Raw genomic sequence first — 24,869 nt, 5'->3', positions numbered from 1 at the left:
GTGAGAATTACAGAGGTATTTCCCTACTGAGTGTTCCTGGCAAAATCTATGCAAGTATACTTGAGAAACGGTTGAGAAGAATTGTGGAAGAAAAGCTTGGTGAAGAACAAGCTGGATTCAGGCCAAATAGAGGCTGTCAGGATCAGATCTTCACTTTACGACAAATAGTCGAGAAGGCATGGGAATATAACAAAGATCTGTATTTAAGTTTTGTCGATTTGGAAAAGTCATATGACAAGGTGCCAAGAGAGAAGCTATTCAATACGCTGCAATTATATTCTGTCAATGGGGCATTATATCAAGCAATACTTAGTCTTTATCTGAGTTGTAAGTCGGTAGTGAGAATTGAAGGAAGTACAGGAAGATGGTTTAATGTTAAATCTGGTGTGAGACAAGGATGTACATTATCCCCTCTGTTATTCATTATCTATATGGATCACATTATGAAGGAAAGTGGTATTAAACCTGATATCAAAATTGGGGATGTTAATGTCAGCTTTTTGCTTTATGCAGATGATGTTATACTTCTAAATAAATCCACTATAAGTCTGCAAGATTCTCTGACTAAATTGAATAGCTGTTGTAATAGATATGGTATGAAGGTCAGCAATAAAAAGACAAAGACAATGAAAATAGGCAGAATCATTGAAAATGTCAACTGTGTTGTGAATGGAGAACTTGTACAACAAGTAAAACATTTCAGCTACTTAGGCACAATTTTGACTGAAGATGGTAAATTAAATATAGAAATAGACAATACAATCAGCAAAGCTGGTATGATGGGAAGTCAACTGAATAAATTCATATGGAATAAGAGAGAAATTAGTCAGAACACTAAATTAGCTGTATACAAGACAGTGTTCAAACCAGTTTTAACTTATGGATCTGCGAGCTGGGTCAGAAGTAAAACACTTGACCAAACATTAGAGACTGCGGATATGAGAGTCCTGAGAAAGATTAGAGGCGTGAACAGATGGCACCAATGGCAATATCATATTAAAAATGAGGATATTAGGAAAGAACTTGACATTGTCAGCATCCAGGAATGCATTAGCAGAGCTAATCTAACGTGGTATGGTCACTTAAATAGAATGGGAGAGGAAAGATTAGCAAAACAAGTGTTCTCTGCCAGGTTGGCAGGAAAACGACCCAGAGGAAGACCAAGATAACGTGGATTGATACGGTACAAAGTGCCTTAGACAATAGAAATATAAGATCTGATAATGTTGGAGTCTTGACAAGTAACAGACTGATTTGGAGGAAAATTGTAGATAGGAAGTTAGTAATGATGTAATTTTTTCAAGTAGTACTGTCATATCCTGTACACCCCTTGAGGGTACATGGCAGGAATTTGATGATGATGATGAAAGAACAACATTTAAGAAAGTTTTAAAGCGAATAAAAGTTGAGTAGCTCTCACATGTGAACTGTAGACTAAAATACACAAAGATTATTAAAGAAAAAATTAAAGAGTTTGAGAACAGGAAACAAACTTTAGAGATTCGGTGGAAAGCCTTGAAGAAAACCTTGATTGATTCAACCAGAGAGGCATGTGGTGAGGTTGTCTACAAGGATAGAAAAATCAGAACTCCATGGTGGACACAGGAAGTTAAAGAGGCAGTGAAGGAAAAGAAGAAAGCATATCAAAAGTTCCTGGGAAATAAGTCAGCTTGTGCTCTTAGAGAATACAGATACAAATGTAAGAAAGCTAAACACTGTGTAAAACTAGCTAAACAAAAGTCATGGGAGGAATTTGGCAAGAACATAGAAAATAAATATCAAGTAGGTGGCAAAATATTTTGGAGGTTGTCGAAGAAGCTTAGAAATGGAGGTAAGAGTACTGTAAAAGGAATTAGAGATGATAAAGGTGACATGAAAACGGTAGAAAAAGATATCTTTGAAGTATGGAGTAATTACTTCAAGAAATTGCTAAATGAAACAAGAAGTGATAGCACAGTGTTAAATTTTACCACTCAACAGGCATACCTGACTTGTATGCCTGTTGAGCGGTAAAAACACTCAACATTCATACAGTCAGGAATACATATCCAAACTTGAAGTAGAAATAGCCATCAAAGGCTTAAAATGTGGAAAGGTGGCAGGAGTAGATGATATTCGACCAGAAATGCTGAAGTATGGTGGTATAAAAGTCTTGCAGCGGCTGCACTGCATAGTTCAGAAGGCCTGGACAGAGGGACGAATTCCCGATGATTGGAGTAGAGCTGTAATAGTACCATATATAAAAAGGGAAATAAAACTGAATGTGAGAATTACAGAGGTATTACCCTACTGAGTGTTTCTGGTAAGATATATGCAAGAATACTTGAGAAACGGTTGAGAAGAATTGTAGAAGAAAAGCTTGGTGAAGAACAAGCTTTTCTTCTACAATTTCGGCCAAATAGAGGCTGTCATGATCAGATCTTCCCTTTACAACAAACAGTGGAGAAATCATGGGAATATAACAAAGATCTTTATTTGAGTTTTATAGATCTAGAAAAGGCAGATGATAAGGTGACAAGAGAGAAACTATTCAATATGCTACAGTTATATGGTGTCAATGGAGCATTATATCAAGCAATACTTAGTCTTTATTTGAGTTGTAAGTCAGCAGTTAGAATTGAATGAAGATGTCAGCGCTTTGCTTTTTGCAGACGATGTTATACTTCTAAATAAATCTGCTACATGTGTGCAAGATTCTCTGACTAAATTGAATAACTGTTGTAATAGATATGGTATGAAGTTCAGCAATAAAAAGACAAAGACAACGAAAATAGGCAGAATCGTTGAAAATGTCAACTGCGTTATGAACGGAGAACTTGTGGAATAAGTAAATCATTTCAGCTACTTAGGCATGATTTTTAATGAAGATGGTAAATTAAATATGGAAATAGACAAAAGAATCAACAAAGCTGGTATGGTAGAAAGTCAATTGAATAAATTCATATGGAATATGAGAGAAATTAGTCAGAACACTAAATTAGCTGTACAAGACAGTGTTCAAACCAGTTTTAACTTATGGATCTGAGAGCTGGGTCAGAAGTAAAATACTTGACTAAAGACTAGAGACCGCAGATATGAGAATCTTGAGAAAGATTAGGGACATGAACAGATGGTATCATTTCTCATTTCTAATCACTATATCATTACACTTTTCACATACATTAATGCTTTTTTTTTTTCTTTTCATTTACTCAAACAGTACACACATCTTTCACATTTTTTGGTCCAGACGCTCCACCACATACAGCAATTTTCGCAATGCATCCGCTGCAAAAAATCTAAGGTAGAAGTTGATCTTCGTGCCAAAGCTTTCTGTGACATGTACTTCTTTATGGATGGCATTTTGAGAAGCAGAAGTAATTTTTTATTTAATAAAAATAAAAAATTACTAGTAGTTATTAACATAATCTAATATGTAAACAAGGAAACGATTACACAAATTATACAAATGTGTTTTTAATTGCATTGTTGTTTAGTATGAACAATATTATCACAACAATCCAGAGGTGTAAAGTATATACAACTGTAGGTATAATTTTGTTTTATCTAATTTTACATTAAAATGGTTCAATTAAAGAAAAAGAAAAAACATTATTTCTTTCTTCACTGTTTTACTAATAAAAATGAAATTATAAAGAAGGATAGAATTAAAAATCTTTCTTCGTTTAACCTTGAATCTTGGACTAACTCAACAATGAAACCAGTCCACTAATATAGCTGCTCCACTTTCAAACATTAGGGTTACTCTCCTGTTTATATAAAATACAGTATTTCACTGATCAAAGTTGAATTTTTTATTATCAGCATGTCTCTTCCATTTACAAGAACTATCATGATGTCAATAATAAAGTTATGTTGATCAAAAAGCACTATCAAGAGCATACATCTGTTAAAATCCGATGTGTTTGTGTGAAAAAGTATAGCATATTGATAGAATATCAACCCATATTTCGAATTTATTTTAAGCATATAATTGTTTTCATAATTTGGTCCCAATGGAACTGAAACCAAATCTTTTTTTGTATTTTTATTAAGTGACCCACAATTTGTACTATGCCATCTTAAGTTGGGCTAAGAGATTTTTTATATTTATTTTATATATACCAATATATACCAAAGCAATGGCAGACAGGCATAATAATACCAGTCTTTAAGAAGGGAGACCAGAAGGATTGCAGTAACTATCGTGGCATCTCTCTGCTCAGCCTGCCTGAGAAAGTGTATGCTAAGTGCTTGGAAAGACGGTGCAGGAGCATAGTTGAGTCAAAGTTCCAGGAAGAGCAATGTGGCTTTCATTCTGGTAGAAGCACAACTGACCAAATCTTCACTTTAAGGCAAGTCTTTGAGAAATCTTGGGAATATGCCAAGAATGTCTACACATGTTTTGTGGACTTGGAGAAGGCATATGACCGGGTTCCTCAGGATAAGCTTTGGCAAGTAGTACAGGAGTATGTAGTGGATGGTCAACTATTAGCTGCCATCAAGTCCCTGTATGAATGCCCAGAGTTTTGTGTCAGGGTAAACAGCACAAAGTCTGAACCTTTCACAGTCTCCGTTGGCCTCCGCCAAGGGTGTGTTCTGTCACCCCTCCTTTTCATAATATTTATGGACTGGATTGATAGGCACAGCTGAGGCAGTGAGTGTGTCAGAATTGGAAAATGTAGCATTGGACGTCTGCTTTTTGCAGATGACCTAGTTCTGCATAGCTCTTCCACAGATGACCTCCAGCAGACCCTGGATAGGTTTGTAGCTGTTTGTGCAGATGCCGGAATGAAGATCAGTGTGGCCAAAACTGAAACATTTGTGGTCTCAAGATAACCATCCCAGTGCACTCTAAATTTAAGTGGAGTCCCAATGAGACAGGTGGAGAAGTTTAAATACCATCATCATCATCATCAAATTCCTGCCATGTACCCTCAAGGGGTGTACAGGATATGACAGTACTACATGAAAAAATTACATCATTACTAACTTCCTATCTACAATTTTCCTCCAAATCAGTCTGTTACTTGTCAAGACTCCAACATTATCAGATCTTATATTTCTATCGTCTAAGGCACTTTGTACCGTATCAATCCACCTATATCTTGGTCTTCCTCTGGGTCGTTTTCCTGCCAACCTGGCAGAGAACACTTGTTTTGCTAATCTTTCCTCTCCCATTCTATTTAAGTGACCATACCATCTGAGATTAGCTCTGCTAACGCATTCCTGGATGCTGACAATGTCAAGTTCTTTCCTAATATCCTCATTTTTAATATGATATTGCCATTGATGCCATCTGTTCACGCCTCTAATCTTTCTCAGCACTCTCATATCTGCGGTCTCTAGTCTTTGGTCAAGTGTTTTACTTCTGACCCAGCTCTCAGATCCATAAGTTAAAATTGGTTTGAACACAGACAGCTAATTTAGTGTTCCGACTAATTTCTTTCTTATTCCATATGAATTTATTCAATTGACTTCCCACGATACCAGCTTTGCTGATTCTGTTGTCTATTTCTATATTTAGTTTACCATCTTCAGTAAAAATTGTGCCTAAGTAGCTGAAATGTTTTACTTGTTCCACAGGTTCTCCATTCACAACACAGTTGACATTTTCAATGATTCTGCCTATTTTCATTGTCTTTGTCTTTTTATTGCTGACCTTCATACCATATCTATTACAACAGCTATTCAGTTTAGTCAGAGAATCTTGCAGACTTGTAGCGGATTTATTTAGAAGTATAACATCATCCGCATAAAGCAAAGAGCTGACATTAACATCTCCAATTTTGATATCAGGTTTAATACCACATTCCTTCATAATGTGATCCATATAGATAATGAATAACAGAGGGGATAATGTACATCCTTGTCTCACACCAGATTTAACATTAAACCATCTTCCTGTACTTCCTTCAATTCTAACTGCTGACTCACAACTCAAATAAAGAGTAAGTATTGCTTGATATAATGCCCCATTGACACCATATAACTGCAGCGTATTGAATAGCTTCTCTCTTGGCACCTTGTCATATGCCTTTTCCAAATCGACAAAACTTAAATACAGATCTTTGTTATATTCCCATGCTTTCTCGACTATTTGTCGTAAAGTGAAGATCTGATCCTGACAGCCTCTATTTGGCCTGAATCCAGCTTGTTCTTCACCAAGCTTTTCTTCCATAATTCTTCTCAACCGTTTCTCAAGTATACTTGCATAGATCTTGCCAGGAACACTCAGTAGGGAAATACCTCTGTAATTCTCACATTCAGTTTTATTTCCCTTTTTATATATGGGTACTATGAGAGCTCTACTCCAATCATCAGGAATTCGTCCCTCTGTCCAGGCTTTCTGAACTATGCAGTGCAGCCACTGTAAGACTCTTATACCACCATACTTCAGCATTTCTGGTCGAATATCATCTACTCCTGCTGCCTTTCCACATTTCAAGCCTTTGATGGCTTTTTCTACTTCAAGTATGGATATGTATTCCTGACTGCATGCCTGGTCAGTATTTTTTATCACTGTGCTGTCATCACTGCTTGTTTCATTTAGCAGTTTTTCAAAGTAATTACTCCATACTTCAAGGATATCTTTTTCTCCTGTTTTCATTTCACCTTTATCATCTCTAATTCCTTTTACAGCACTCTTTCCTCCATTCCTAAGCTTCTTCAACAACCTCCAGAATATTTTGCCACCTTCTTGATATTTATTTTCTATATTCTTGCCAAAGTCCTCCCATGACTTTTCTTTAGCTAGTTTTACACACTGTTTAGCTTTCTTACATTTGTCTCTGTATTCTGTAAGAGTAAAAGCTGACTTATTTGCCAGGAACTTTTGATATGCTTTCTTCTTTTCCTTTTTTTGGAAATGGTAAAAATGGTAAAGAATGGTAAAAAACTGAAATACAGAAATATGTAAGGTTTGGGTTGTTCAAATGTTCCAGAAACTCTACAAATTTCATCCAGAATTTTTTCCTGCGTTGCGATGTGGTGATGCTGCTGGACCGGGTTGTCGTAGTTTTAAACATGGCATTAGGGATGGAGAAATCTCAATTTGGTTGGTGGTTAGCTGAGCTTAAATCAATCAAAGCAGTGCAGAGTAAGTTCCGTCAGGTGTACAGAAAGACAGCACCTGATCCCAAGAGTATCTGTTTGTGGAAAGAAAATTTCCCAATGACAGGAAGCATTTTGAAACAACATGGAGGAGGGAAGCAACCAATATTGGAAGAGAAGGTAGTGAGGATTCGCGAGACCATTGCGCAAAGCCCAACAAAATTCATTAGGAGAGCATCGCGTTAACTGCAAATATCCCGCTCCACCATTCACAAGGTCATCGATCATGAGTTGTGTCTACATGCATACAAAGTAAAGGTGTTGCAGGAAATAACCAAGACATTATTACCAAAGCAGATAAAGGTAATACTACTGCTGTCATTGATCAAATGGTATCCAAACACAACATGTACCAAATGGTTGACTACAACCAACTCTACAAACACATCAAAAAGAAAACAACAGAATTACTCAAGTTGGGATCACTTGGCCAGAAGAAACAATTAAAAAGCTATTACCACATTATGCCCAAACTCCCAGAATTTATGGCCTACCTAAAATACACAAAACAAACACACCACTATAATCCACAGTGGAAGGAATCAACAGCTCCAATTATCAGTTAGCCTAAAGAACAGCAGCTACACTCAAAGAGTTGGTAGGTCATTCGCCCCTTCTACATAAAAAATACACAACACGTCATAAACAAAATTAGAAACATCACACTCAATGATGAAGATTTATTAGTCAGCTTGCCCTTTTCACTAATGTCCCAATCAGTCATACTATTCTTCTCTTACAAAACATATTTCCACCCAATATCACGGCCCTCTTTGTCCATATACTTCGCTCCATGTATTTCATATGGCAAAATAATTTCTACATACAAAAAGTATGGCCATGGGCTCACCACTTTCCCTCCTATATCTAACTTTTATATGGAAGATTTCAAGCAACGAACTCTAGATTCTGCCTGCCTAAAGATATGTCTATGATATTTTCACTATTTGGCCCTACGGATGGGAAACATTAAATAAATTCTAAGTCATCTAAACAAACAAACAACAGAAACATAGTCAATTTACCATCAAGATTAAAAACAATAACTCTCTTTCTTTTCTAGACACACTTGTCACACATCTTCGAGCAACATCTTCCACAAACCTTCAAACACAGGCCAATACATACATAAAAATTCGTACCACCACCACCACCTAACACAAAAACCAGGGGTCATCAGCATCCTCAAAAAAACAGAGCCCTAACAACTTATTCCAATTTAATAAATGTAATCCTGCATGATACCATGCATAATTTCTTTGGCTAGAGAGAGAGAGAGAAATTTAAAATCATGGAATAATATGGATCCAGAAATTCTACAAATTTAAGGAATAAACAGTTTTATTAAGAATTGATTAAGCATAATAAACTCATAATAAACAGTGACCCCACTTAAGTGGGAGAAGCTGCTGAAGAAGAAGAAGAAGAAGATTAAGAATTGATTAAGCAAAGCAGAAATGGGATGAGTCAAGAGTGGAAGAGGACAGAGAGGTGTACAAGAGAGAAAGCAAGAAGCCAAGAGAGTTGTGGCACAGGCGAAGGCCATGGCATATCAAGATCTGTATGATCAATTAGAAACAAAGGAAGGACAGAGAAAATTTTACCAACTAGCGAAATGTAGAAATAAAGCAGCTAAAGACATCTTACATGTGAGGCAGATCAAAGATGCTGAAGGAAGAGTATTATGGAGAGATGTGGACATAAGAAACAGATGGAAAATATACTTTGAGGGACTTTTGAATGAGGAAAATGCAAGGACTCACAGAGGAGATGGGCAGCCTTCTGAGGGGATGGTGCAGAACATCAGTAGAATGGAAGTGACGGAGGCCATGAAGAGGATGAGGAATGGAAAAGCGGTGGGCCCCGACAGAATTCCAGTGGAGGCATGGAAGGCACTGGGGGAAAAGGGAATTGACCTGCTGTGGAACCTGTTCATGAAAGTTTGCCAACAGGAAAATATACCCGAGGAATGGAGGGAGAGTACTCTTGTTCCCATCCACAAGGGTAAAGGGGATGCATAAGACTGTAAAAATTACAGAGGAATAAAGTTGATGTCCCACACAATGAAGATCCTAGAAAGGGTTCTTGATGGTAGATTGAGGGAGGAGGTGGAGATTGCAAAGGAACAATTTGGATTCATGCCTGGTAGATCAACAACAGCTGCTCTTTGGGTTACGACAGATGATGGAAAAATATCGAGAGAAACAAAGGGAGCTACATCTGGTATTTATTGATCTGGAGAAAGCATACGATAGAGTGCCAAGGCAAGAAGTCTGGAGGTATCTGAGGGAGAAGAAGGTGCGGGAGAAATATGTCAGGTTGGTGCGGGAAATGTACAGAAATGTGAAGACAAGTGTTCGGACCTGTTTGGACAGACAGAAAGTTTTCAAGTAACAGTTGGCTTGCATCAAGGGTCAGCATTAAGTCCGTTTCTGTTTAATATTATGATGGAGGTGGTAACAGAGGAGGTGAGAGAAGATGCACCTTGGACAATGTTGTATGCAGATGACATCTTGCTGTGTGTAGATTCAAGAGAAGAAGCGGAAACTAAACTGGAAAGATGGAGAAAAGTACTGGAAGAGAGAGGTATGAGACTGAGCAGAAGTAAGACAGAGTATATGTGTTGTGCAGTGGGCGGTGGCCAGGAGATAGATCTGGAGCTGGAAGGAAATGTCATCAGGAAGGTGAGAGACTTTAGATACTTAGGTTCAACAGTGGAAGAAGATGGAGGAGCTGAGAAGGAAGTGGGATGCAGGATACAAGCGGGTTGGAGGAACTGGAGGGAGATGGCTGGAGTGTTATGCGATAAGAAGGTGCCGATCAATCTGAAAGGCAAAATTTATAGGACAGTAGTGAGGCCAGCTATGACGTATGCTATAGAAACTGTGGCCCTGAGGAAAAATAACATCAGCAGGATGGAAGTAGCAGAGATGAGAATGCTTAGGTGGATGTGTGGTGTGACCAGAAAGGATCATCTAAGAAATGACTATGTCAGGGGAACAGTGAAAGTTACGAACTTAGGAGCGAAAATACAGGAGGAAAGGTTGAGATGGTTTGGTCATGTGATGAGGAGGGAGGACGAATATGTGGGAAGAAGGGTCATGCAGATGGATGTGCAAGGAAGGCAGAAATGTGGGCGGCCAAAGAAGAGATGGAGGGAGCTGGTAGAAGAGGACTTGAAGATGAAGAACTTGGATGTGGTGACAGCCCAAGACAGGAAGGTGTGGAGGAGACTCGTAACAAACAGTGACCCCACTTAAGTGGGAGAAGCTGTAGAAGAAGAAGAAGATTAAGAAGTGCACAGACATACAGTCTGTTAATGAAAACTGGTATATATATATATATATATTAATCAATTGATTAAGTAAAGGCATAACTGATATTCCTATTATGATTGGTGACTAGAACCAAAGAAACTAAGTATGTGCTATGTTATGTGAGAAACTTTATTCTTCTGTTTGAATACACTCAGCTACTTGAATGTAGGACTAATTTATTTCTTCAGTTAAAATCTTTCTTTTGTTGAAAGTGGAATGGATAACTAATCAACTTTGAACTGAAAATTCAGTACAAGGTTGATAAAATTGCTGCTCTGCTTAATCCACTTAAGAGAATAAGTGGCTAAAGAAATTATTTGTTGTTTGGAATGCAACAAATAGATTTCTATGATTATATCTTAGCCAAGGGCGTATATTCAATGTGTGCTAAGTGTGCAGTGCACACCCATGGAATAGTAATATCACCGATATTATACTTTTGCATTTATTTCTGTTAAAGACTCCCCTAATTGTTTCCTGGCTTCACGTGATTCCTAAAATTAAACATAATATACTAATGCTTCATGAATAGGACACTTTTCAACATGTAAACAATGCATCACATTCACATTAATAGCACGGGTGTATGGTCAAATACAGACACCTTTGAGTCCTTTGGATAGACGTGCAGATGCTGCAGCGGGTCAAATTCTTAGTATTCCAGTGGTTTGAAACTACAACAGAAGGTGTGCACTGAGACAATAGCACCCAGAAATCAATGGCTCTGATTGGTTATTGTCAACAAATCCAATCGAACGTTGTCATTTGTTATGAGCTGCTGTTTTAATTTTCTGATTTCATCTGTTTTACGTGCACGAAGTATGAACTGATATGTTTAAGAGACGTTGATATAAAAATGTTTTTAATATATGATTTTCTATAAATAATTTATAACTTTTTTGCCCATATTTACAATGGGAAACAGTGTTGATGATCTACTGAATGTCCCATTTTCTGCCAGAGATTGTGTGGACTCTATGGCTGTAGTCAAAGGAGGTAAGGCTTGTCTTTCTCTTCCAAATTTACTATTATATTAACACCTTTTGAGTAACTCAAATATACCAACCAAATATAGCATTCCCCTTCATTATTGTTTTCTAATATATCTTAAATACACTCTCCTACAAACTGTGCAGATTTGGTTACAATTAATTGATAAATCAAAGTATTCAAAGTTATCCTACAATTAACATTTGAAGGGTGCAGGGGAAAAACAACTTCAGTCCATGATATTGACTTCAAAAAAAACTTAATTAAATTTTCCTTGTTGTCAAAATGCAAGTAAACATAGCATAACAAAATAAAGAAATAATAGATATGGTACATTCATGTATATTAAGCATAATTAATTTAAATAGTACTTAAAAATTAAAAAAAAAAAAAAAATGGCAAATAATGGCCTGAAGGTCAAATTGGACTGAAGTTGTTTTTCCCCTGTACCCTTCATTTGCGATGATGCGCTATGCACTCTTAAAACTTTCATACTTCGATAGTAATGCAATCATGCAGTCAAATCGACATGAATTTTGCAGAGCAGGTTGCATAAGCCAAACGACAGCACACCCAACCGAAATGGGCATGCAACACCACTTATCTTGGCCTATATATTTGTCATTATGAGTTGAAATTTTAGTTGAACTCACTCCACATTCAAACTGAAAAAATGTGTGAGAGTGACTTAATATTTTTAATTCACAATATAACAACTTATCTTTATATGTTCACTAAAATGAGCTGTGTATATGAAGCAATCTTGAAAGATTAGATTTTTTTTTTTGGAGTTAGTTGGAGTAGTTACTAACTTGAGCTATAATAGTTAAAGATAAAGTTTCTTCCAATTGAGTTAAATACTTGAGTCTGAGAGTCATTGCATTTCTATTGGAGACAAACCTAGTTTCGATTTCAATAACTGAAATAATGACCTAAATACCCCCCCCCCCCCCCCAAAAAAAAATCATTCAGCATCCGTGTCATATAAAAACACTCACAATGAAGATATAGCAGACTGATGTGTGTTGAATAATCACACATCAGCCCAAAATTAAGTTTACATTAGTCATTGAGAAAGATGAAAAATTATTATTTTTGGATGTCCATATACATATATATTGGGGGGGGGGGGGGGGGGGGGGTATGATATTAATGTCTGCAGAAAACCCATCTATATCAAAAGATATTTATACTGCTTGGAAAGAAGTCAATGGACACCCCCCCCCCTTCCTATGGGCAAGGTGCATCATGCCAAATAACGAGTTGTGTTTGTAGTCAATATGAATTGGAAAAATATGATGATCCAAAGTCAGTGCAAATGTGTCCAAATGGCGGAGAGAAGAGAAATGAGAGAGTTTGAATAAGTCATTATGAAAGGATGCCATGTTGCAAGTCTATCTGTTCAGAAAACTCTTGACAAATTGGACCATCCTGGGTCAACAATCAGTGCTACCCATAGTGAATGACTCAACACACTCAGTGAATGTGACAGTAGTATGCTATGAAGGATAATATGTAAAAACCTATATTTGTCGGCAGACACGTTGAATGGAGTTTTTGGCATTGACTGGAACCTGAATCTGCACAAAACCATTCAGAACTAAGGCTTACAACATTGGTTACCATGGAAGGACTGCAATATGCAAGCCCTACATCATCTTCTTTTCAGCCATTTTCTGTCCACTGTTGAACGAAGGCCTCCTCCAATTCTTCCCACCTTTCTCTGTTCTTGGCGATGGTTGACCAATTTTCCCCAACAAACTTTGACAATTCATCACTCCACCTCCTTTTAGGACGTCCTCTGCCTCATTTCCCTTCTTTAGAAATCCAGTTCATTAATATGTTGGTCTATAGCTCATTTTCTCTTCTGGATAGATGTTGTCCGGCCCATTTCCATTTTAGTCGCTTGGGGTGAAGAATGATGTCAGTGATGCGAGTCTGGCTTCTTATCCAGGTGTTTTGCATCTTATCTTTTAATGTGATGCCTAGCATCAACCATCAACCTCTCCATTTTTCTTTGAGTTGTTAGTTTATTTGCCAGTGCTTTTGTTAGCGACCAAGTTTCACAACCATATGAGATGACTGGAAGTATACACTAGTTTGGCCTTAGACCTGTTTGTGGTGCCATGAACACTGAACTCCAAGAGGTATCTGAACATTGTGGACAATGCAATGCTTTCTATGTTATGGCTTTTCTATGGAAAAGACTATTGTCTCTTTCAGCAAGACAATGCACTGTATCATACGGCTGTTACTGTAACTGTGTGGTTTGTGGAGAAACGTCACCACATAACTAGCCTCCACGAAGCACTTATCTCAACCCAATTGTACATCTGTGGGATGAACTGGAACATCGCATTAAGTCAAGAACAACTGCCCCATTACATTGCAGAACCTCATTACATGTTTACAGGAAAAATGGTCCAAAATATTTATCACTATTGTATGCTCTGTAGGATTGCTGCAGTCATTGCAGCAAAAGGAGGTCCTACATGTTATTCAGGTGAAAGTCCTGAATGTTTGTTCCTCACACTATGGTGTCTGTTGACCTTTTTTTTTTCCAAGCAGTGTAGATGCAAGCTCATTTCACCATTCTCAACAAAAGGTAGGTGTCAGGACAACTTTAAAAAACAGTGCTTTAAGCATTATTAGGAGAGACAAAACAATGATGGATGATTCCTATTCAACCAATTCCTTCAAAATGGTTATTCAAAAAGGGTATTAAAAAATTGTTATCTTCTGATAACACACAACACATGCAACTCCAAATATTAATTACAAAGACACTAATTTTTACCCTGCATTGATGAAATGTCAAAATAGACAAGATAGCACACTGGTAAAAAAAAAGGCAACATTCAAATGGTCTTCCTAAGTTCACTTAAAGACAGCATTCCATTTGTTAAGTAGCCTGGAGAGCAGCAAGGTTTATATCAATCATTTGGGAGAAGTTTGAAATCTGTAAGAACAAGTGGTATCAAAAGAAAAAAGTGATATTACTGCACACATCTCTGATCATGATGTGGACCAGAAATCTGCTTCTATGCCTTATTAACATTTTCCCAAAGATTTTTAAGAGACGATTCATTCACAAAATCCTTAAATAGAAACCAAGAACTTATATGACTAAACAAACACACATAATAACCACAGTAATAAGTTTTAATAAGTAAATATTTCATCCTAAGTATCTTAGGACATCGTCAGTAAAGTTAATTCAAACAATACTTGGAATAACATACAGTTAGGGTGCATGATTACAATGGAATCCCCATATACGTGCAGTAGCATGTTATAGAATTAAATTAAAATATAACTGGAGGAAAAAAAATTATATTAAAATAAGATAACATACATATAAAAAAAAATTATTTTACACAATTTTGTATGACAATTTCCCATACTTTAGGAATCGCAAGAACGTCATTATGGTTTAGATTTGGTCTGTGAAGTAGGGCTTCAGCAATTTCTTTATATAAACTTTCATGTTTATATAAACATCTATGTAAAAGTTTGGTCTTTTCCCAATGGATCCTATGGTTTGGGTTTTCATTTCCGTGTTGAGCGAGGCCAGATTTCTGCGGTTTGATAAGACGGATATGGTCTTGATGTTCCGAAATGCATTTATGAACAGATCTACCAGTCTGTCAATAGTATGACAATTTACAGGAGCATGGAACCTCGTACATGCCAGGTAGCATCAGAGGTGAGAGTTTGTCTTTAGGAGAAGGTAACAAGTTATAGATCTGGTTGATGAGTTTGTAGGTAGTAGCAAGTTTGTATTTTTTCATAATTTTTGAAAGACATTCGGAGATGCCGTTGACATACGGTATGGGAATCCTATTGTCTGGGCTGATGTGTGGGGAAGTGACTGATGATTTTTTGAGTTGTTTTAAGATTGTATCCATTCAGTATGGCTGTATTTTTGATTATTTCCAATTCTTGGTTTAGAGATTCTTCAAAGGAGCAGAATCTGTGTGCTCTGGTTACTAATGATTTAATGATGCCAAATTTTTAAGATAGATGATGAGCAGAAGAATTGTGAATGTAGCGACCTGAAAATGTCGGCCTGCGATAGACAGAAGTGGAGATGGAACCATCTTCTTTTCTTTGGATGTGTAAATCCAGAAAGGAGATACCCTGTGGAGATTCTTTTACTAGTGTAAATTTGATACGAGGATGAAGAAGGTATATTTTATCTAGAAATAGGTATAATTCTTGTTCGGAATGATCCCAGACAGCAAAGACGTCATCGACATATCATAGCCTAATTTTTGGTTTGGATTTAAATGTGAACATTTTTTCACATTTAAATCCAAACATAAGTATTTCGATCTCGGAGTAGTAAATTCATTTTTCAGTCATATGAATTGGTATCTAGAACCACAGTGGTATTTCCCTTGTCAGCTGTGGTGATGATTATGTTTTAAGGAGGTAAGAGCTTTCGATTCTGATGGTGGGATATTTAAGTCCGAAGGTTTGACATCATAGATTATTTTGGCTATTTCGAAAGGAAGTCTGTTGGCTTTAATACTAGAAATATGGCCGATGTTTCTTTCAATGTGTATAAAATCTAAATATGGAAAGCAGTTAGGTGAAATGGCAAACTTATGACCTTTTGCTGGAACATTTAATTCGAATATCAAAATACAAACTTGCTACTACCTACAAACCCATCAACCAGATCTATAACTTGTTACCTTCTCCTAAAGACAAACTCTCACCTCTGATGGTACCTGGCGTGTACGAGGTTCCATGCTCCTGTAAATTGTCTTACTATGGACAGACTGGTAGATCTGTTCATAAATGCATTTCGGAACATCAAGACCATATCCGTCTTATCAAACCGCAGAAATCTGGCCTCGCTCAACACGGAGATGAAAACCCAAACCATAGGATCCATTGGGAAAAGACCAAACTTTTACATAGATGTTTATATAAACATGAAAGTTTATATAAAGAAATTGCTGAAGCCCTACTTCACAGACCAAATCTAAACCATAATGACGTTCTTGCGATTCCTAAAGTATGGGAAATTGTCATACAAAATTGTGTAAAATAATTTTTTTTAATACATGTTATCTTATTTTAATGTAATTTTTTTCCCCTCCAGCTATATTTTAATTTAATTCTATGACACACTACTACATGCATATTGGGATTCCATTGTAATCATGCACCCTAACTGTATGTTATTCCTAGTATTGTTTGAATTAACTGTACTGACGATGTCCTAAGATAATTAGGATGAAATATTTACTTATTAAAACTTATTACTGTGGTTATTATGTGTTTGTTTAGTCATGAATTCTCCACAGGTTTCTTTGTTTAATCAAGAACTTATATGTCATGGCATATCATCAAATTCCTGATATGTATTCTCGGGGGGGGGGGGTACAAGATAATTATGATAGTATTACACGAAGAAGTTACACCATTACTAACTTCTGATCAACAATGATATCTGGAAGTCTAATACATTTGTGTAACTTAGAAGACATCAAAAAACATGTACACCTTTCCTAATAATACTTAAAGCACGGTTATTTAAGGTTTTGATAATATCTAACTTCTGTTAATGATTTCTATTAGGCCTATAACCATCTACAGACTTTATGCAACAATGTATGGAAGGCACACAACATATCTAATATCAATGTTCGACTAACTCCTTTATTATCAAGGACATAACCCAATGTGTGCCTGAAGCAGAATACTCCATAGGCATTAATATTCAAAATACCGCCATCTACAATGTCTTCAAACCACCATCGCAATCCTGGCACAACGTCATCATGCTATCTATGTCGGTGACTTCAACTCTCATCACACCATGTGGGGCTATTCCTCTAACAACCAAGATGGTGATAATCTAGTTAACTGGATGGATACATATAACCTGTATTTGATCTATGATGGCTAGCAAGAAAGCACTCTTCATTCAGACAGATGGAACAGAACCTACACTCACAATACGTGCATAATCTCTAAAGACTCTGAAGACCACCCTCTGCCAATAACCAGAACCATCCTCAACAGATTCCCTAACAGTCAGCATTGTCCTACACTAATAGAGACAGGCACATCAATCCCAATCATCAGTGGAACATCAATCGCTAGATGGAACCTTTGCAGATCCAACTGGAATGTATTTGAGAAGCAAATTGAGCAAATCATTACAGCAATACCATCCACCCCTAATTGCTATCCCAGATTTGTCAAACTAATCAAAACTGCAGCCAAAGCCTCAATTCCTAGAGGCTACAGAAAACAATACATCCCATCTAGAGTAGGGATACTGAGGAACTTTTAGCCAAATATGAAAAAACTGAAGACCCAACTATTGCTAAGGAACTCACAGCAACGCTCGACAAAAACAGAAACGAAAGATGGAACTCAACCATCCATGAACTTGACTTCACCAAATCTAGCTGGAAAAGCTGGTCACTTCTAAGATAATTAGGGGTATGGGCAGAACCAACAACATATAAACCACCAGAGATAACGCCTGATCAAATGGCTAATCACTTACTGAAAACCTCCGAGATAAGTTCCAGTTCTACCAGGAAAATAACTGTACAGTCTTCTATCAGAAAAAATCTGAAGATGGCCTCCGAGCTTCCTGAACTTGTACACCCAGTTTCTCTGGAAGAGGTACAGGAAGTCTTAAAACTCGACAAGAATGGCAAGGAGTGGATGGTATCCTCCCCAAGTTTCTAAAACATCATGGCCAATAAGGTCAAACATGGCTGGCTGCCCTTTTCTCAAAAATTATAACTGGAAAACTAACAAAACTGTGTCAGGAAGCCAAAATAACTGCTATGCCCAAACCAGGGAAAGATCCAAATAATGTCAAAACTCTGTGACCTATCTCCTTGCTTTGTTTCAGCTTTAAGCTCTCTGAAACAATTCTACTTAAAAGAATTTCACCACTGATCAAAAGAGCACTCCCGATTGAACAAGCTGTCTTCACAGGCTGAGAAGAGAAGTTGCTGTGACCACGTCCTGGCCCTGATAACACAGATCGAAGCAGGCTTCCAGAAGAATAAATCTGCAGTCACTTTCATTGACATAACATCAGCTTATGACACAGTCTGTATCAGGGGCCTCCTCCTGAAGCTAAAGCAATATCATAAAGTGCAGAACAACTCTCCAGCTTTTTGAATCCATTCTTTCCGACAGAAAGATCTGGGTCCATATTGGTGGAAAAAAGAGCAGGCCCAGATTTCTCTACACAGGGCTCTGTGTCATCCCCCTTTAGTATTTAACATCTACATGTCTGACTTACCACATATCAGCTCGAGCAAATATAAATATATATATATATATATATATATATATATATACATATTTTTTTTTTAAAAAAGATTTAATGACTTAAACCGAGATAACTTATAAAGTTTTAATGAGAATAATACAACTAGTTTCGGCTTATAACAGCCTTTAAAAATGTATCAAAACAACCGAGTGATGGGTTTTGCATTAAGAGTAAATATTAAGATTAGTGATCAGAGCTTATTCTACTTTTACCACGAGTTGCCTTGGTCTTGCACTATGTGCAGGGTCAGCTAGACTTGCAACACTTGCAGGCCCAAACTTGACTTGTTTGTCTGTTTGCTTACTTGGAAAATGGAGTAAAACCAGGTTTAAAATAGCTTGGTATCTTTAACATTTATTATACCCAAGGTAAAATACTTTCTACATACATATATAAATATATATATACACACACACACCAATGATATCGCGATCCTACCAGTCTACTTCCTTTGCCAACCTGGAAACAACCTTGAACACAGACCTGAACATCCTGGAGGTGTACTTCAAGCGGTGGTACCTGAAGCCAAATCCAACAAAACCTGTCCACGACATTCCACCTGAACAATGCAGAGGCAAATCGATACCTCAACCTCTCTTTCTGTGGCAACAGAAAGACAGGTTGAGGAGTCTCATGTTTAGCACTCTCTTTCAGGTGAGGCTCAGGGTAGAACATGAGCCTCACTCGAAATACCTTGGAGTGAGCCTGGACAGAAGCCTAATCTATAAAAGGCACATCACCAACCTGTCCAAAATTAAAATGAGAAATAATATCATTTCATGGCTTGTTGGATCAATCTCGAGTTGTGGTGCTGATGTTTTAAGGTCGTCTGCGCTAGCTCTCGCAATCTCTTCAGCAGAATACTGGGCTATGGGAAAGAAGTGCACACACGAACATTATAGACACACGGCTAAACTCTACCATGCACACAATTGGGACACTGAGAAGCACCCATCTCCCCTGGCTGCCAGTCCTATCTAACATTGCTCCACCAAATAGATGGAGAAGACAAGCCTCGATTTAAGTATTTAATAAAGTAATGAGCAAACCCGCTCCTGCCTCTGCACCAGATTCTCATAAATCCACCTGGTCTTCATCTAAAATCAAGAAACCCTTTATGGTCTATGGACGAACTCTCTCTTCAGCTGTCTTACCATCAACACCTGACATGTGGAGAGAACACGGGTCCAACAATCTTCCAACAAATGGTTTCCTGGTCGAAGATCCCTGTGCTCTGCAGCCTGGTTTTGCCCTTCCTAGGAAGATTTGGACATCAACAGGATCAGACCTAACTAGGACAGATTTGGCTACCTACTACATAAATGGAGACTGTCAGACGACCCTTATTGTGACTGTTTTCCTGTGGCCCAGATGATCACTCATATTGTGAATGACTGCCCAAGGTGCCAATTTCATGGTGGTGGCCTCCAGGACACCCACGAGGTGACAGATGAGACCTTGGATTGGCTTTCTGGTCTGGACATACCTGTAGCTGCTTTTGCATAAGAATAAATAAATTAAGTAAAAAAAAAAAAAAAGGTTGTTAGTGTTCCAGTCTTGTATGCGCTTCCTCATGATGATGTCAGCTAACTGATGGTAAAACATGTAAAAGCTGTTTAACATTCTAATAAATGTATGAGCTTTAACCCAAGTCATTTACTTTGTCTTGCTGCTTACTCTATCAAATGCAACCAAGTTGTGTGCAAAATAAAGGACAAGTCTGTGTACCAAATATTTTTAAAAAAAATTAATTAGTAATTTAGGTTTATAAGAATATGCTTAAGAGAATTCTCACATTCTCAGATCTGAAAAAAATTGTAGGGTCATTTAAATAAAACTTTCCAGTACTAATTCTGATGAATGTTTACTTCATGAGCTTATTTCTGTAAAGAAGAATTTTTATTTATTAAATAAAATGTACTAGTAAGAAGATCTGTAGCAAAATTATAAAAAAGGAAATAATAATAATGATTCCAAAAAATACCTGCATAAATGCATCAAGAGGATCTAATTCTTCATCCTCTTCTTCACCATTTCCATCACCTTCCATTTTGTCTTCCATTTCTTTATTTTCTTTAATTTCCCCCTCTTCCTTTTTAATTTCTTCTTTCTTTTCTGCTAAATCCAGTAATGGGATCTCTTCATCCTCATCATCTTCTAAAGTCCACTTCTTGGCGGGCGGAAGGATAATAATTGCTTGGTTTGAGGAACCTTCTTCGATTTCTTTCTTTTTCCTTTCTGCTCGCCACTTTTCTATACGCTCGCGTCTTTTCTGCATCTCTAATTCCAGCTGCTTCTGCTGTGCTTCCTTCATTAAAAATATTGAAAAGGTTATTACAGCAAGAAATATAAAATTATATGCTAAAAACATATCAGTATCACATACATAAGTCATATAAATGAACCTCTACCTTAACTAGGCACTACATGTGCTTCATTAATTCAATTTGCAGTGGCCTGAATGCTAAGACAAGTGAGGTAATCTGAAAACAAAACTACATAATTCTCACAATCGCTGTTTTTCAAAAGTATGATCCAAGACTCAACCAAAATGAATGTCCAACAAAGTATTATTAGATAATTTTAATTTTTAATGTCTTTTACGAGTGTAAATTTTTCATGTAGTACTATCATAATTATCCTACAAAACCTCTGATGGTACATATCAGTAATTTGATGATCATTGTCTTTTAAGTGTTTTAATTACAAATTCCAATTTACTTTTTTGCAGCATCATGGGCCTATGCCCTTTTCACAATAATCATTTCCATTTTTTATATAGGCCAACTTGCAGGAACATGGACATGCAGGTATTGAACGTTTATTTTTTACTTGGTTAGAGTATAATGAAATTAGTTTAATCCTTTTTCCAAGTGTGAGCAAACAAAGTTTGCGCCTGAAAGTATCTTCAGGACTGGTGTAAGGTGGTACGACACCAGGGCAACTCGTTGCAAAGGTGGAGCAAGCTACCAACACTCCTATCTCAGTATCTCCTATAATGCAAAACACATCTCCTTGCAGATATGTCTAATGTTATGCATTAAGGGAAGGGCCACTACCCAGACTAGTTTCGACCTTCATTGAGGTCTCTTCAGTGGGAGCCAGGCACAAGTGGAGATACCAGGCAGAAGCATTAGCAGGTCATCTCTACCTATAGGAGTTGCCAAATGGTGTGCCACCCTTTTTTAATAAATTACTCTGGATTTAGAGAAAGATGTTGAAAGTTTATTTTTCACTTGGTTAGAGTATAATGAAATTAGTTTAATCCTTTTTCCAAGTGTGAGCAAACAAAGTTTGCACCTGAAAGTATCTTCAGGAGTAGGGTAAGGTGGTACAACACCAGGGCTCCCACTGAAGAGACCTCAATACAGGTCGAAACTAGTCTGGGTAGACTAGTTCCACCTGGATGTCTGTATAATTTTCTATATAAAACAATCTATGAATGGTAAATTACAATAATTGAATTTTTTAACCTCATTTTTTTTGGCCTGTTAAACCTCTTAACCTATTTAAGCATTTCAGATGCTTAAACAGGTCAAGAGGATGTTACACTAGTAAAGAGTATACTAAAGCTAATCATCATTATTCCCATTATTACGTAACACCTCCAAGGACTAGTTGTGAGAAGGCAGTCTACTCTATAATGTAAACCTCTATCCAGACAATACTACTATCTACAACACAATGACATCTACTGCCACAAATGGCATTTTTTGTCTGTAAATTGTGTTTGTACTAGGGCTGATGTGCCTGCATGCAAGATAAAAAAAAACCATGTTTCTAAGAGAAAAAACCTGCTATGAGATCAGCTTACTCACCTTCAATTAAAAAACCCCTTATAAAGATTTTTCTCTTCGTGACGAGAATTAATAAGTCTTTTCCAACCAAAGAGCACAATGTTTCATTGTTCCTCCAAATGTGCTATATGATGTTTGAATTTTGAGGATATTTTTTCTTTTTATTGAAGTTTTGAAGTGAACAGAATGTTTAAATGAAAGAGAGAGGGGTTGCTTAAGAGGAAAAAGTTACTTTGCTAAGTTTTTGGCAAGTCTGTATTGCATGCTGGACTGTATGCTAACTACAGGAGGAAAAGAAAAAAAAAAAAAAAGAGGAGGGGGGGCACAGGTAATTGTTTTGTGAATTACTGGACACCTACATATCTACAGTGATTTAACATGGTAAGGTTTAAGTCCAATAACATCTTTGGACTAAGACAACTTCTTCTCATCCGTTCATGGCAGGTGGAGTTCCTCAAAGACGAATTTTTGCTATTTCTTTCTGTCTGCTGTTTTTTTTTTTATGTGGTTTTATTATGGAGTTTAAGTGGGTGCTTTCTTTAATGTTGTCAAACCATTTCTTTCTTGGTCTTCCTCTGCTGGGCTATCCTTCAATTCCACTATTTAATAATATGTTTGGTAATCTTTCTGGGTTTATTCTTGAAAAATGTCCAAACCAGTTTAGTTCACTCTTTTTTAGTGTGGTAATTATTGTTTCTTTAAAGTTAAATTCTTCTCCGACTTTTTCATTTGTTTTTCTTTCTGTCAATCTTATTCTACTGATTTTTCTTAGGCATTTCACTTCAAAAGCATAGAATTTATCTATTTCTTTTTTTTTTTTTTTTTAAGATCCAACATTCTGAGCCATAGAGTGCTGTGGGAATTATCATTGTTTTGTATATCTTTATTGAGTTCTTTGCTTAATCTTTCATTGTTCTATATTTTTTGTAGTCTGCCCATTGTTATCCATCCATTAATTCTATGTTTCTATGTTTTGTGGTTTCAAAATAGTCTAGATCTTCAGTGATCACTGAGCCTAGGTAGTTGAATTTCTTTACTTGTTCTATATTATTGTTTACTATTTTCATGTTGGATTGCTTCTCTTTTCTTCCTATTACTATTAGTTTTGTTTTACTAAAATTGATTTCATATCATTGATAACTAAGTCATCTGCATACTTTAAATGTGTTACATTTCTTCCATTCACAGTTATGCCCTCATACATCTGTAGTCCTTCGTCTACTACTTCTTTTAGGTACAGGTAAAATAAATATGGTGACATATTTATTTTATCTGTACTAGCCTTGCATAACTCCTTTTATAATTGCTATTTGATCTTTTTCTATGTTTTTGTATTTCACTACTGCTTGTGTTTCTGAATAATAATTCTTGATACAATTTAATAGGTATTTGTCGAATCCTCTGTTTTCTAGAACTTCAATGAGTTTGCTTCTATTTATAGAATCAAAAGCTTGTTTGAAGTCAATAAAACAGGAAGTTTTTTTTTCCCCTCACGTCAGTGATGGGAATCGAACCCAGGACACTCCTTTTCCATGCATATGGATACGAAGCACATAGCCACTCGGCTAACTGTGCAAACTATATATATATCATCATCATCATCATAACACTAACTACATCATCATCAAATTCCTGCCATGTACCCTCAAGGGGTGTATACAGGATATGATAGTACTACATGAAAAAAATTACATCATTATTAATTTCCTATCTACAATTTTCCTCCAAATCATTCTGTTACTTGTCAAGACTCCAACATTATCAGATCTTATATTTCTATCGTCTAAAGCACTTTGTACTGTATCAATCCACCTATATCTTTGTCTTCCTCTATGTCGTTTTCCTGCCAACCTGGCAGAGAACACTTGTTTTGCTAATTTTTCCTCGCCCATTTTGTTTAAGTGACCATACCACCTGAGATTAGCTCTGCTAACGCATTCCTGGATGCTGACAATGTCAAGTTCTTTATTAATATACTCGTTTTTAATATGATATTGCCATTGATGCAATCTGTTCATGCCTATAATCTTTCTCAGGACTCTCATATCTGTGGTCTCTAGTCTTTGGTCAAGTGTTTTACTTCTGACCCAGCTCTCAGATTCAGAAGTTAAAACTGGTTTGAACACTGTCTTGTATACAGCTAATTTAGTGTTCCGACTAATCTCTCTGTTATTCCTAATGAATTTATTCAATTGACTTCCCACCATACCAGCTTTGCTGATTCTGTTGTCTATTTCTATATTTAATTTACCATCTTCAGTAAAAATCGTGCCTAAATAGCTGAAATGTTTTACTTGTTCCACAGGTTCTCCATTCACAACACAGTTGACATTTTCAATGATTCTGCCTATTTTC

The 24,869-nt window shown here is 36.7% G+C and overlaps 1 protein-coding gene across 3 annotated transcripts in view; it reads right to left on the bottom strand.

Annotated features, from left to right (window-relative positions):
* Prp5 (pre-mRNA processing factor 5) overlaps positions 1-24,869 on the bottom strand; it is a 593,106-nt gene that overhangs the window by 410,690 nt on the left and 157,547 nt on the right. For all 3 annotated transcript variants that reach the window (XM_090403381.1, XM_090403382.1, XM_090403383.1), the window contains exon 5: positions 20,702-21,025. In XM_090403381.1, coding sequence (XP_090259507.1) covers positions 20,702-21,025 — 324 coding nt within the window. The remainder of the gene's footprint in view (positions 1-20,701; positions 21,026-24,869) is intronic.

Source organism: Typopeltis vanoorti, chromosome 14 (genome assembly GCF_054136105.1).
Source record: "Typopeltis vanoorti isolate ZY-2024b chromosome 14, IOZ_Tvanoo_1.0, whole genome shotgun sequence".
In the NCBI taxonomy this organism is placed as follows: domain Eukaryota; kingdom Metazoa; phylum Arthropoda; class Arachnida; order Uropygi; family Thelyphonidae; genus Typopeltis; species Typopeltis vanoorti.
Note: the sequence above shows the minus strand (reverse complement) of the source record. Positions and strands in the feature narration are given on the sequence as shown.